Genomic DNA, 14,962 nt, shown 5'->3' on the forward strand with positions numbered 1-14,962 from the left:
ATAAAATGTATTTATTTCTGCTGACTTTAAATGCTTTTTATAAACTGCAGACCTAATGTTTCTTAATCATGTATGTAAAAGGAATACTCTTGCTACAGTTGTCTTGTAGTACTGGAGTAAAACTATAAAAACTTTAGAAGTGATCTTAAAAGTTGTTTGTAGAGCATATCATTTATGGTGTAATTTGGGTTTATTGATGTTACATTTTGTGTCAATGTCTTAAAGGTCACATGGCATGAACATTTCACTTTGAGGTTTTTTAACTATAATAAGATCATTGTGCGTCATTCTACACCAAGAGCTTTTAAAAAAACAACAGTTTCCTGTGAAAAGGTGCACTTATCTGGAAGCTGGTAGTTTTGTGGTAAAAGTATATAGGTTTGTTTATGAACTCATGTAAAAGTCCAGATGGATTTCAAACTTTGGTATCCATTTTAATTGTTTCACCAACAGTTCAGACTGCAACACCCAAATTTCAAAAATTATAAAATTGGTTGGTTAAAAAAAAAAAAGCTACATTAAAATACAAAGTGTTTGAAATACTATCTAAAGTGGATCACATTTGAAAATGTTTAACAAATCCAGAAGGCCCAAGCAGATGATATAACTTATATGCTATTAGACTGAAAGGTTAGCCATCAGTAGAAACCTTGATTGATCATATTTTCTCCCATTAGGGTTGTAATGGTGGTTATTAAGGCACCGACTTGTCTGTACATTCCGGTGCTGTGTGAAGGTCCGCCGAAGCAAGGGACTACATGGTGTCTTCTCAAAAAAATAAGTAATTTTGTTGATTTGAAGGTTTGCTAAAACCTAATCGAGAGCATTTGCATTTCTGGTTTGCTATTTCTTTAATTTACAATTCGAATTGAGGCAATATTTAGGAATATGAACCACAAAAGGCCCAGATATTTACTCTCCAAAACATTTTACAAATACAGTACTGCTGTTCACTTTTTTATGGTATAAGGTATTTAAGTCTTTTCTGCATTCTAGGAAGGGCAAAAACACACAATCACAGTTTTGCTATGTACTGCCTGTCATTAAAAAGCACTTAAAGTGCCACGTAAAGTACAATGGTTTTGTACACCACCTGTGAATAATAGGTCACTGATTATTGTGCATATAATTATCAGAAGATAAATGAGTTTAATAAAAGGTCCAACTTCCAATCAGGGGTCATTTAAAGCGGCATTTGATATTTTTACAGTATGCAATTAAATTAAATGAAACATATAACCATTATGGGCAGTTATTATAAAATAAATGCACATACACACACACAGCCACACACCTATTGCAAGTTTAGCATCTATCCTTTAAAATCTGGCAAAGCTACATGTGTGATCTACCTATTGACTGAGAAAACAAAACTGGCAACATGTTGGATGGACATGACAGTAGGACTGTAAGACGTTCCTATGAGTCAGAGTCCTCCTCCTCCTCGTCATAGTAGCGGTTTCTCTTGATTATATCCTCTGCACTCAGCTCCTCTGCATCACTTCCTTCTTTGTCCTCCTCCCAGAAGCCCACATCCTGGGAGGCGCGGTTCTGTTTTGGTTGTAAAGGTGGAGAGGAGAATGGTGAGATATCCGGGGAGATGCTTCTAAGAGAGCCTTCTTCCACCACCGTCTTCTCTGCTGCTGCTTTTCCTTTCTGTACTTGTTTATGTTTTTCTTCCTGTTGCTCAGGCTCCACGTCCTCCTCTGAGATTGTCTTGCTTGCATTTGCTGCATCTTCGCTCGGTTTTTGAGGCGCCGTTTTCTCTCTCTTTTCCTGCTGCTTCACCTGCTGAAGCTCTGGATTGCTTTCCTTGGGTGGTTCTTCAGATGAGTTTTTTTCCTCAAATGATGCTTTCCATTCCAGCAGGGATTTGAGAGGGCGTCGTGGTTCCCTTGGTGCCAGAGTAATGGCTGGACTGGGTTTAGCGGCGAGGGTAAAAGGCCGACTGCGTTCCTTTAGAGAAGAGCTCCGCCTCAGGCTCTTCAGTTCAGCCCGATCTGAGCTATGGAAGGATGATGGCAGCTCGTCTCCTGGGGGCCACTTGGCTCTCCACGGTCGGCCTGAAGGCACTCCCTCCGTGACTGGACTAAGTGCTTCTGTCTCAGAGTGGCCCTCACCAGCCATGGGAGGCCAGGCAACCCTCAGCCTGCGTTTCTCCGCTGGCTTCTCTGTAGACTCGAGCATCTCACCAGACCTGGAATGGGTCTGCACACGTGTCTCAAGTAAGGCAGTCAGGTCTGTAACCTTAACCTGTGGGGATGTTTCCACAGTCGGGGTTGCCCGTTTGTCTGAGATACTCTCAGCTGGACGCGTCACCACTGCTGGTCCCTCGTGTTCCTTTGGCATCACCGCTTCCTCACCTTCGTCTCCATCAGCTCGAGGCTCCCAAAGCTCCTTGTGAGGCCGATGGCCAAAGCCCTCATCATAGTTGCCTTTAGCTTTAAACAGCTGGTTGAAATGGGGCTTGCAGTAGACATTACCATGCAGGGAGGCATAGTTCACTATGCTAGAAATAGAGAGTGGCAAAAATATCATTTAGCAAATGTCCCTCTTTGTGTCCTGAATAGGCCACGACTGAGTGATCACTGCAAAATCTAAACACATGATAACAATTCAGGAAATATGCGACAGTGCAAGACTAACCTGAGCATTGTGCTGCAGTGAACACAGCGGAAGCAACTTTTGTGGTAGACGTGCTTAAGAGCCACCAGTCTCTCCAGCGGGTACACCGTCTTTAGACAAGCGATGCACGTCTCCCTCACCGGTGGGCTGAACTTCTAAACACACAACAACATCAACAACAAGAGTTGAAATTTGATTTTTCTTTTGATGATTCATGCATGTCTCCTACTTGTTAGGATGCCTGACTCACCCTAAGTGCTTTGGGACGCTCGTTGCTCTCCCCTGAAACAGACAGAACACACAAAACATCAGTTACTGTTGTAGCTTAAAAGACAGCTGAAAATGGCAATCAAACCAAACTGTATCTCATTTTGGGTGCCAAAGTTATTTAGGTATAATGATTTTGTTGTTAATGCTCGATCTCGATCTTTATATCACAAGTGATACTATGTTAAGAACAGAAATGTGGGAACATGTCCGCGTAGTATCCACTAAGACTCACCATTGCACTCAGGTGCAGGAATGCATTTCTGATTTACTGGTGCAGATGTTTTTGGAGCAGGCACCTCTGGGGCTAGACCCTGGAGGAAACACAAAGTGAAAGAAAAGAGGGAAACACTCATGTCAACTGGCTGTTACATAATGAGCTGTTGTGTTGTTATTTTCACATAAATTTATTATTTCATTGATCTTGGTGAGGGAATATATTTTTGCAGTTATATTTTTTTTAATTCGGCTTATTGCATGAACTCACGGAGAGAGTGGTGCCTTGTTTAGAAACAGCAGCCTGGTACTTGGCCATCTTCTCCTTCATGGATGTGGACTCCAACACTCTGTCAGACACAGACAGACCTAAAGCAGAAGACACAATTGCAAGTAATACTTTAACTGCAGTAAACTCACACAAAAAATGTGACTGCATATCACTAAAACAGCAAATGTTTGATCTTCAGTTTAAAAGTTGTATTCATGATCTAGTTGTGGCACATACTACTGTGTTACCAGAAACAAAACTAATTGTAACTCAGTAGTTTCGGGATTAAAGGTTAGCGATGTACAAGACCTCAATGGGGTATTCAAAGGGCTGTGTGTAATTGTGTATGCGTTTGTCTTTACCACAATGATGGTCCACGTCCTCTGATGAACTACTGCGCGATGTTGTCCTGCCTCCCTGTAAGAATAAAGATTGGTAGAATCAGTGAAAAAGAAGAAAGAAAGGATACTTTATTGACCCCCAGGGGGGGAATTACATGTTTTCACTCCGTTAGAGTTACACATTATACACAGGCCCAAAATACACACACACACACACAGACACACATTAATGGAGCGATGGCAAAATGAGGCGGGTACCAATGAAAAGGCGCCCTGAGCAGTTGAGGGTTAGGTGCCTTCTCAAGGGCACCGCAGCAGTGCCCAGGAGGTAATCTGGCACCTCTTCACAGAAACAAAATATTGTAAAAGTGGTTTTAGCTTGTATGTGAAATAATACTAAAGGCTACTGTTTTGGCCTCTGCTCATTAGTGCAATGTGTGAGAGAGTCAGAAATTTTGATTTGAGACAAAGTTATTCAGGTTAAAGTACAAGTTTCCCGGTATGTATTTGAGGCGCTGCCTGTCTATCGCACATGGATACCACAAGTCATCGGTGAGAAAGTACCCCATATAGGTCAGCATCATGATGAAGAACATGGGCAGAACCTGAGTCCTCAGGTTAAAACAGAAAGACTATTATCAAGTGCTTGCGTTCTCATTAAAGTATGAAAACAAAGCTAAACCCTTATAAATATCTTCTGTGTTTCAGTTACTGTCAAGAATGGGGATGAAGAACCAAAACTATTCAATCACACTTCACTAAAAGAGTGCGCTTTGTGTGCGTGTGTGTGTGTGTGTGTGTGTGTGTGTGAAAGAAAGACGTTGAGAAGAAATTCCACCTTTTGAGCCAGTATTGACAGAGTAAGTGTTACAACACTGCTAGTCTTCCCTGTAAATGTTCACCAGTAACTTTTACACTTCTTCCTTCCTTGTGGTGACGTAATGGCGTTACTCATACTGTTAAGCATTTTTAAAAGACTTCAAATTCCAGAGTGCAAGTTACAGCTAAGTAAGATATAACAGTTGTGTTCCTTTTCACTTGATTAAGAATATTAATTTATGCAGTGGTGTGACAACTGCTGGCCATACACCAAACCGCCCAATATTACATTAAAACCAAAACCTAAAGAAATCCTAAATAGACACTGCTAAAGGAAAGCGAGATAAAGCCAGTTGCTCCTCAAATGTGATCTTCTGAAGAAAGAAAGAGCCCTGTGTCAGGAATGTTCCTACATTCCTCTGTTATGGAAGGTGAAGACTGGAGTGCTTGTTGTTTTGGGCCGAGAAAGTGATAAGGAGAGACAGGAAGAGTGGGGGAAGAGACATGCAAAATCCAGGTGGAACAAGACTACTTCAGAGAACACTAGAAAGAATACATCTGAAAATAATCTTAAAAACACACAACAATGCCTAACACTGAGTATTTATGGTCAAGGAAAGGAGCTTGGTTTTAACGGTTATTGCTAGAAGTATCATTATGGTCAGTAAAAATGATTTCTTATCTCTCTTTTACATGTGTGCACTAATTGCAAAGTCCCAGACTTTATATAATAATTAGCACATGACAAGCCTTGTAAATTAGCATCTAAACGTTGAAGCGTTCCTTTAAATATGCTCATTAAACCAACTTCAGTTTATGTAACATAAAGTGAACCACATGAGATTTTTTCCCCTTTTTTTCCTTAAGGAAGATTCTGAAAATTTGTTTAAAGGGATGACCAACATCAGTACAGTAAATCATATTGTTATTACAGTTAATGCCTGAGAAACATGGCCAAAAAATGGTACAGCTGGTAAAATAGAAGAGACCGAGAGCAGCCTCATGCATAAAGCAATAATGTTAACAACTAGCTCTCAATTAATGTCAAATGTATTCACAAACTTAAGACTTTTGGGTTGGTCCATGAATACTGTAATGTAATTATTCATGTATTGAGGGTATGTCCTAGTGCTTTCTGAAGTGGTCAGAAGAAGAGGCTGCAAAGCAGAAAAAGATCTGATCTATCTGTAACTACCTTGCCCATGGTGTCCTCTCCCTTCTCAAACTTCATCTTCAGGTTGTTCAATGGTACTCTGGGTTTTTCATAAGAGGCACAGGGGCTGGTTGGAAGTTGCTCTTCAACCTTTTCTGGTCTTTCACGGTTTGTCAGCTCATGCCTGTCCATGCCTCCCTGCTCTTCCCCTTTGGATGCTTCTTGAGTTACTGCGGGCGGCTCGATAAGACTGGCAGTGAGTTGAGCTTTCTGAGCGGTCGGCAGGTCAGGGCTCTTCACTGGAGGAGAGTGCTCAGGGATAGCAGCAGACCTGGCCAGAGCAAGAGGCCTGCTGGGATAGCTGGACGGGCTTGGAGGATGAGGGATAGAAGAAGGCTTGTCCTGTGCCGGCTCCCAGCGCTTCTTTAGAGCACTGAGGTTGCCTGACCGCCTGGAGGGTGACGACCTCTCAAAAGACTGTGAGGAAGAAAAGAAGAGATTAAAAATTGAAAAACACTGCCAATGAAAAGCAACAGTATAGTCTGTTCTTCTTCTTGTCCTTCTGTGTACATGCTGAATTATAGAAGTATTCCATTTGGCAACAAACGTGCATTCCTAAACATACAGCTTAAAGCCCAATGCAGCAGGATGGGAAAAAAGGAAATACCAAAATCTGAGCTTGGCTTCCCTGAAAGATTAGGTGAACAGCTGTACAAAGCTGGTCCAGGAAGTAGATGTTTTGCTGCGGCCACTAAAGGCAACGCTCGGCTCAAGATGGATATAGCAGGCAGGCAGATTTTTTTCCAGCTGCATTCCTTGCCTCACGACAACTTCACCTTTTCCGAAAAAACACTAAGGAGGGCTCTGTTAACTATGCAGCCATTTGTGACAATAAAACACGTTAAGGAGCAAACGGCACAACAGAACAACAGGAGGCCCACTACTGCCGTGTGACCCCCGGAGAACTTCCTTCATTATAAAAGAGGAATGACACAATGAAGAAACAGGATGTGGACATGTGAATAAATCACTCTCATATAAGTAAACTTATTAACTGGTAAATCTTAGAAAACATTTTGAGCTTTTGTAGGCTAGCCTCTCAGCTGAGGCCAGGTCAGTAGGAAACATTTTAACACTGTCATATGTTATGTTATCTAAATGCTTGAAAGAATGACTACTTATGAATGTTTAACCTAATTGAAAGAGGAATAGAGATGACGATAAAAATGAACAATGAAAAGACTTAACCATCATAGTACATCAGCATAGCGCACAGTGCAATGCATCAGTACATCAAACTAAAATCTTTACAAATAAGTTGGAGCATGCACAAAAACAGACAAACAAAAAAGACAGAAATTGAAGAAGAAAGACAAAAGAACATAAGAATAAAGAACTGAATAAAAAAAATTACTGACACACAATTACTGTCTTTGTGAGGGAAGTCGAGGTTGAGTGGAGAGAACTGGACAGTCACAAGATTGTTCAAGTTTTGTAAGCAAACGGACAAAATAGAAACCTCTGCGTATGAGTACCCAAACGAAGTGGAACCACAACTTGACAGCAAGGAAAGTGAGAGTCCTCTGGTTGGTCCTTCTATATAAGTCAGTGCGCTGAAAGACGCTGAGACAGAGCTCTCCCAGATGTTAGCAGCTAGACAAAATCTACTAGTGTTAAGAGCTAACCCGGCCCCTTCAACAAAAGGAAAGTAAATGGGAGAGAGAGACAGAGAGAGGGGAGAGAGAGAGAGAGAGAATACCCAGGAAACCAGAGCAGGAAATTATACATTCAGGGAAAAGTTAACTCTTTGTTTGCTATGCTGGCTCGGCATTTTTGACAAAATGGAACACAAGACAAGTTGGGCGGAAAAATACTGGCACAATGAACGAACAAAAGCCATTAAAATAATCACCACGTGAAAGCTGGAATGAGTTGTCTCGTAACAGAGTTTGATATAGAATTTTAAACACTCCTCAGAGCTCAGATACTCTGGGAGTTTGTTCCACAAAAAAAAGAACTAATGACAGATGCTCAGTCAATTCTGACCTGAGTCAAGATCAGGGAAGTGACAGAAGAGACACAGCACACAATTACTAAGCAACATGGGGGACATTGATTTCTCAATTTTAAAAGTATTTGCTAAAAAATATAACGTAACTCTACACAACTTAAAATTCACTTAACTGCATCCATTACAAGTTGGAGGTTAAACTGACTTGCTTGATGGATGTGTTATCACTAGTCTTTTGCAACCGTCCTAATAGTGGCATCAGCTGATATCCACAAATACCATTGGTTTCTGAAAATATTAACAAACTGTGTTGAAAACATTAACCTGACAACGTGAACATGAGAAATTTGCTTCTTCATCTTCAATGTTAAACACTGCATGCATGTAAATAATGCAGGAAGGTTTCTCTCACATTTATTATATTCATACCGTATTATGTTTCTACTGGAGTAAAAACAAATATATGTCATTGTCATTACCAGCCAGATCGTTAAACTAAGACTATAAAAGCTAATTAAGCTTTCAAAGCAGCTGGCTTACACACACACACACACACACACACACACACACACACACACACACACACACACACACACACACACACACACACACACACACACACACACACACACACACACACACACACACACACACACACACACACACACACACACACACACACACACACACACACACACCAAATTTGGCAACTTTCCTACAGTACATTTACAACAACATTACCTTATATTTCTTCATGGTATTCGATGATCAGTTACTTATTTAATCTCAGTAGTGCTTGGTTTAGGAGTCTTTCACACTGCCACAGTTGGAAGCACAAATAGCTTTTAAAGGGGATTACACTGAAGTAGGATTATGGATTTGATAGCCTGCCCATTGCAACAAGTGGCCAATAAGAGGTAAGCCAAGACAAGACATTTGGCCCAGACAGTGTGTTGACATGGTTGTGAATGTGTGTGTGTGTGTGTGTGTGTGTGTGTGTGTGTGTGTGTAATAGTGTGTTAGTTTAACACCAACAGCAGCTAGTGAGCAAGTGAAGCAAGACATGCACCATGCACACACTTCATTAAACCATGTAATTTGATAGAAGAGGCTTATCAAAATGCTGTAAACAAGATGTATCCTAGATGTAGATTTTTTGTGTATCAAATTCAGGAAAAGCTCTACACTACTTTTTCATAAACCCTGGGAAATGTCTGAACTAAAATGTCTCTAGCCCCTTTACAGAGATACCTACTCCTGTTTTCTTGTCGGCACTTGCCTCCTCAGCAGCTCTCTGGTACCTGAGAGAAACAGAAGAAACACTGACCTCTGGTGACTCAAAAAAAGATTCATTTATTACATTTAGATTTTAGTTTGTTATACTTTATTTTTTTTTTAAGTTTGCAGCTTGTTAAGGTATGGTTTCAATTTAGTATCCGTTATAATTCTTGCATTTTTAAGGGGTAATACCTACAAACATATTTGTTAACACTTTATTTGACACCTGTTATGAACATGGAGTCTTTTTGAATATTCATGACCGTTTTGAATGTACGGTAAATTTTGACACTTTTAGTGCAAAGTCAGCATTTCTTTGAGACTTTTTTTTGACAACTTGACATTAACAAAGACAACAATCTCTTTGTTTTGGCAACTTGACCTTGAAGACAACATAACTTGTCATTAAAATGTCATGGCACGCCTAATTATCAAACTATAAGAAACAGTTTATGTGTTATGTGGTCATTAGGTGGTTGGTACATTTGCATCGGCTGTCATGAAACCATTATAATTGGGACATAAATATGTTTCCTTGATCTCAAGTAAAGTGAAAAGATTTGGACCAAAACTCATTAAATCACCTCGGTACTGCATCCACTGTTGTCAAACTGGTCCTATAACTTTAATGACAAGTCCAAATGGTTCCACCTTACCTGAGGTCAAGGAAAATATTCATGGCACAATTATAATTTTCTATTGACAGCCATTGTAAAAACCAACCACTTAATGACAGTTTACTATTATTTTAACACATTAAGCTAAACAGTTGCCTGCTATGACATATTTAGGACAGGTTATGTTGTCTTGGTTAATGTCAAGTTGTCTAACACAAACATCTCTCATCTGGGTGGTGATGATTTAGTGGATTTGACGCATGTCTTTGGTGTGGAAGATCTGCGTTCAATTCCCACTGCGATACATCAACCAATGTGTCCCTGAGCAAGACACTTTGTTGACCCTTAGTTGCTCCAGAGGCACGTGGCTTCTGATGCAATTTTTAGTCGCTTTGGATAAAAGTGTTAATGACATGTAATATAATGTAATCTTGAACAATGCTAACTTTGCATTAAAAGTGTCATACTTTACTCAATGACAGTCATGACCTTTCAAAAAGACTCCTTCATGTTGCTGACATGTCATAATCATGATGGTGTCATGCCAGTCTTATGCACACCCATTCACAAGTGTTACCAATTATAAAATCATAAAAATAGTGAGAGGCCATTTTCAGAACATCCTCAGCTTAGTCAAAAAGGTAACCACTTGTTTTCTGGCTGCATGAATGAAATGCACAAGCAGACTCAACAACAGTCTGAAATAACGTAATGTAGCCCTAAGTAGAAGTCGTACATTTTGTCTTTACAAAATGTATAAGTTAAAAAAAGAATTTTCAAAAGTCTTTCAGAAATGTATTTAGCATTAATTTCTTGAATCACAGATAGATGTATGTGTACATTAACAACATACATTACAGAAAAGAAGATGTTACTCACTTGGAAAAGCGTTCAGCAATGGCATTGTTTCTCCCTCGGCCGCTGAGTGACAGCTCCTTCGCAGTGACACGCAGGGACTGTGCTGCCCAGGACCGTCGATTGAAAGGACCACTTTCCATCTCTTCCAGTATTTTGAATCCCTGAAATACAAACACAACCGCCATAATACACGTCCATTAATACACTAATTGTAACTCTTCACTTCTAAATTATTTCCCAAACCTTTACTGGAGAAAACAAAACTTCAGTAATACCATTAACCCCATATGCTGAGCCACATCTTAGATTTTAATTAAAACCAGCTTGAAACATTCTTGCTTCTCGCAGCAAGAAAATAAAACACGTCTCTCCATCATCATCTGTACTTGTTTACCAGTCTACTTTTTATTTCACTATAGAATCATCTGACATCTACAGAATGTGTTTTTAGGTCATTAAGATCACTACTGACAGTACTACAAAAACTATCTTGATCTGTATAGTTTCTTCGGAAGGTTGGTGCCAAAGTCTAGGTTTGTGCATGTAGAGGAACTATCTGCTGTCTGAGATCACTGATTTGCAAGTTTGTAACATGCTCTCCGCATCAGTATCAGTTTAGCCACACACCCCCACAACATGACACACATACCAAAGAGTATATGTGATCATACAGTAATGCATGCAAACAAACAAGATGATTTGTTAAAACTTGCACTCCGGCTGGTTCTGCATGATTGAAAGATGGCAAAAAAAGACTGTGAGAATGTACTGCGCCACAACGGACCAACAGATGGTCCCGCTGGTGGGTGATGTAATGCAAGCAGGTCACAGATTAATATGGCGGCCGGCTGGTAACAAACAATCTCGTAGAACATTTAAACGTTAAGATTTAATAAAGTTCTGAAAACATTTTAGGGAGAGAAATGGGCGAAACTGCAACAGAACCTTGGCTCATATTTAATCAGCGCTGCATAGTTTTATCCAATTTTGGATGAACATCGGCAAAGTAGTCCTTTAACTTCACTTGAATAAAACTAAACTTAATTAAGTGCTGCAGATTGATGACGAGCCTCCGTTTCAGTTTCTGTCTGGAGAGACATCCTTATGTCAGACCATGATTCTCTATTTTAGTGCTCAGACAGTATATTATAACCATGAGTTTAAATCTCTCCATACTCATTGCTCCTACTAACTGGATCTTTTCACCCAGGTGCCCTTATTACATCAGATGCAAATTGTCACTGGTGACAAGTAGTGTGAAGACTTTGGACTGCACTGAATTTCAACATAGCCCTAATGAAAAATAATGTAAAACAGTCACTAAACTTCTGACTGTTTTACCTACGGTTACCCATTTAGATACATATGTAATTGAATATTATTAATAATTTGTAATTATTTATAATTAAATGCAATTACTTTGATTTACTGTCAGGCTAGTGTTTATTTCTAGATGGCCAGAAGCAAAGATTAGTTAGACACAACACAACGACATGAAAGAAAATCCACTGCTCTTGTAAGCTACTTTTATAAGGTTTCCTACATCCGAATAGCATGAGGCTGTTTACTGTTGCTGCAGGTTTTGAGGCCTGATGGGCAAGTTCTTTTTTTGGTGCTTTTCGACTGCAGGAACTTTCCTAGAGAATGTGAATGCTGTATGTTGAAAGGCTGACGCTGCACTGGATCGCTGGCTTGAATATATAATAAGTAGGTGAAGTAGTAGGAATGGTTGAAAAAGTGGGAATGGGTTTATTTAGTGTGACAGAACTAGGAACCTTCTGAGGAACTTGTTGCGTTTCAACTGCAGGGACCAGGACCTCAATTAAGTTCTTGGGTCTTTTTTTCTCCATTTTAAAAGCCCTTGATCAGTGGGTTAGTTCTTTCTGAAAGTACAGGAAGATCAATGGATGACCAATTCATTTTACAAAAAGACAGAGAGGAAAGAGAGCGGGTTTAACTAAGCCAGCGCACATACAGAACTGCAGTGACTGCGGCTGCAAGCTTGGATGACAAGAGAGAGAGAGAGAGAGAGAGAGAGAGAGAGAGAGAGAGAGAGAGAGCACGGTGGTGCTGAGAGAAATGAAAAAACGAATTGAGATCCAAAGCACAAATAAATAACCATCAAAAACTCAACAGATTATTTTGTAGATACAGACATTGCATTTCGTTGTTGCAGGTGCAGCAGTCTTAAACAAGGAAGTAGGCTACTCTAGTATTGATGTACGACAACTTTAGGACGAAGAGAGATGATTTCTCTTTGGTGGACAACATTAAAAGTAAAGTCAGCTATGTTGTCGTCTTCCCAAAACATGTTTTTTTCAAAAAACAGAGAGAAAATGAGAGGAACATCAGGCAAACAGCTTTCAAACTGATCTGCTAGCTGTAGACATGTGTTTTGGGCGAGCAGGAGAGCGAGAGCAAGGTACTGCTTAGAAAGAAAGAACCAAAACTTATTCCTTGATGATTTCTCAGTAGTTACAATCTGAAGGAGACTTCTGAGACAAAAGCTAGTCGTTATTTTTTCAAGTGTTTTTAGATGAAACAGACAGGCACACTGAACTGCAGGCTGCAGTGTGTGTTTTACCCTTCAACCCCCGAGCAGGCACACTTTGTTTTTAACATGATGGCAATACTGAATTCATTATTTAACTTCCTTTTTCTACCCAGGGACACACCCTAAACAGGTCACCAGTCTGTCAGAGGGATAACACAGACTGAGTGTAGAGTCACCCATCCACCCTTTCACATAAAACCTAACAGGTAGAAAACACAAACTTCATGCAAAAATGGCAGCGGTTATGAAATAAAATCAAGTTCTTCTCACTCATTCATAAGTGTACAATGAGAATAGCTGAGCTAAACAGAGCAGAAACACTGCAGGAATGTTTTAAATAAGGAGGAGGGTGTGTTAAAGCATGCTTTTCCCGTATGTGAAAACAATCGTACTTTTTACTTTCTTTTGTCTTGCCGGGTTTGGAGGCCAAAGTGTACAGACACTAAATTGTCTTCACAGTATTGTACAAGGAGCCAATATTACAATTTTAACTCTGCATACCACCCTCACTAGTTATGACATAGGTCACTTTTTAAATCCAAATAAAAACGACACAAACTAGTGAGATTTGCATTTACTTATAATTGGTTTAGTTGATTTTTTTGTAAAAGGAAATTCTTCCTCATAGGTAAGGTAGGTCAAATAGAATTTAGAGTTAAAGCTTGCAGCATTATTAATTTGCATTTTACCATTTTTTGCATGACAACAGGTCAATGTAATCTTTTATGAATTGCCATACTATCAGCTTCACATTGTTTTGTTGCTTTTCCTCCACGCCTTCTGGCATGATGCCATTTATTTTATGGAGCCTACTTATCTGAATTCAAGCTTTGGGAGGGAGAACCTTGACCGTATCGTTATTAATCCGAGGTAAGAAAATGTACTCAAAGGTGGCCATGATTCAGGTACACTGCAAGTGGAACACACAGACTATCTGATTTATGAGCTTCTGAAATCCAAACACCAGCATTTAGCTTCATCTCCATCACTTGTTATCAGTGAAATGTGGATACCGACTTGAACCCTTTGCTTTATGCCAAGTTCTCCTTAACAACCTAACCACCACACTCAGATACAGTATGACTCATGAGTAAGGAGGGGTCAGCATTGCTTAACGCCTGATTGAGTACGACACAATTCTTAGCCTATTAAAAAACAAAACGCACAACATCTATTGTTTCTACGGAAATTATTGAGTTTTACCTGAAGAATCAGCACTTGAGGCGATCCAATAAATAGACGTCTGTTAAGGATTCGCAACCCTTCTCAAAGGCCAACATGTTATTTGAAGAACTGTAATTTCAGGTGTGCAACACTGTAAGCGCTTGGTAGAGTAGCCTACCTTTTGTATCGTAAAAAGCCGAGCTGGAATAGCCTATATCTAGTATATAAGTATATGAGGTATATACAGAAAAAAACGTTGTATATTTTCATATATAATTGTGTTACATGTAGCCTAAGCTGTATATAGACTGAGGAATTTTAAAGTGACAACCTAAGACTACAATACACACTTAGCAGCTGGACTGGTTTGGCGTATAAACTATTCTCGAAAGACTCGTGAGTCTTAGAGAACAAGGCAGAGTTTGTGCACGTGCGTTTTTATAAAAATCGTTCGACTTTTCGAAATAGCCCACATAGGCCTACATCTAGTATTTTTATAACCCCCCTAGCTCGAGGTATTTACATACATTTTCACGTCCTTGCTTTGAGTTTTGTCTTACCTGTGCGAACTTCCGTTGATTGTGGTGAAACCTTGAGACACCTGACACTAGCTGCCGCCTCCGCGTCACCGCCCGGTGGACACAGAGGTGGAGTGAACAGCAAGGTGTCAAAGGAGTGGAAGAGCCGGGTCATGTGTTTCTATGCACCAATGACATTTGGTATTGCAATACCCCTACATGGTCCATGACTGGCCCAAATTTGGAGAACAGGCCGGTGCAACTCTCCCA

At 39.9% G+C, this 14,962-nt stretch overlaps 1 protein-coding gene across 5 annotated transcripts; it reads right to left on the reverse strand.

Annotated features, from left to right (window-relative positions):
• Window positions 1-447: 447 nt before the first annotated feature.
• Window positions 448-14,821, reverse strand: LOC117942872 (LIM domain and actin-binding protein 1-like). Of its 5 annotated transcripts, none has more exons than XM_034868572.1 (10): window positions 14,735-14,821; window positions 10,478-10,617; window positions 8,959-9,004; window positions 5,735-6,169; window positions 3,745-3,796; window positions 3,380-3,477; window positions 3,128-3,206; window positions 2,876-2,907; window positions 2,647-2,780; window positions 449-2,509 (listed from the first exon to the last, which is right to left on the reverse strand). In XM_034868572.1, the coding sequence occupies exons 2-10, from the start codon at window positions 10,594-10,596 to the stop codon at window positions 1,420-1,422; spliced, it is 2,085 nt and encodes a 694-aa protein (XP_034724463.1). In that variant the 5' UTR covers window positions 10,597-10,617; window positions 14,735-14,821; the 3' UTR covers window positions 449-1,419. The 5 variants fall into 5 exon arrangements, with proteins under 5 accessions (XP_034724467.1, XP_034724463.1, XP_034724462.1 ...); XM_034868571.1 differs by having other exon boundaries at window positions 3,742-3,796; XM_034868576.1 differs by lacking the exons at window positions 8,959-9,004; window positions 10,478-10,617; window positions 14,735-14,821 and adding an exon at window positions 7,228-7,334 and having other exon boundaries at window positions 448-2,509; window positions 3,742-3,796.
• Between the last annotated feature and the right edge of the window lie 141 nt (window positions 14,822-14,962).

This window comes from Etheostoma cragini, chromosome 4, assembly GCF_013103735.1.
Source record: "Etheostoma cragini isolate CJK2018 chromosome 4, CSU_Ecrag_1.0, whole genome shotgun sequence".
NCBI classification, from domain to species: Eukaryota; Metazoa; Chordata; class Actinopteri; order Perciformes; family Percidae; genus Etheostoma; species Etheostoma cragini.

Coding starts and splice junctions, on each gene's coding strand:
- LOC117942872 (XM_034868571.1), bottom strand. CDS start 10,596: ATGGAAAGTGGTCCTTTCAATCGACGGTCCTGGGCAGCACAGTCCCTG. Junction 3,797..5,734: donor GAGAGGACACCATGGGCAAG/GTAGTTACAGAT, acceptor TTATTCTTACAG/GGAGGCAGGACAACATCGCG. Junction 3,478..3,741: donor GGACGTGGACCATCATTGTG/GTAAAGACAAAC, acceptor CTTCTGCTTTAG/GTCTGTCTGTGTCTGACAGA.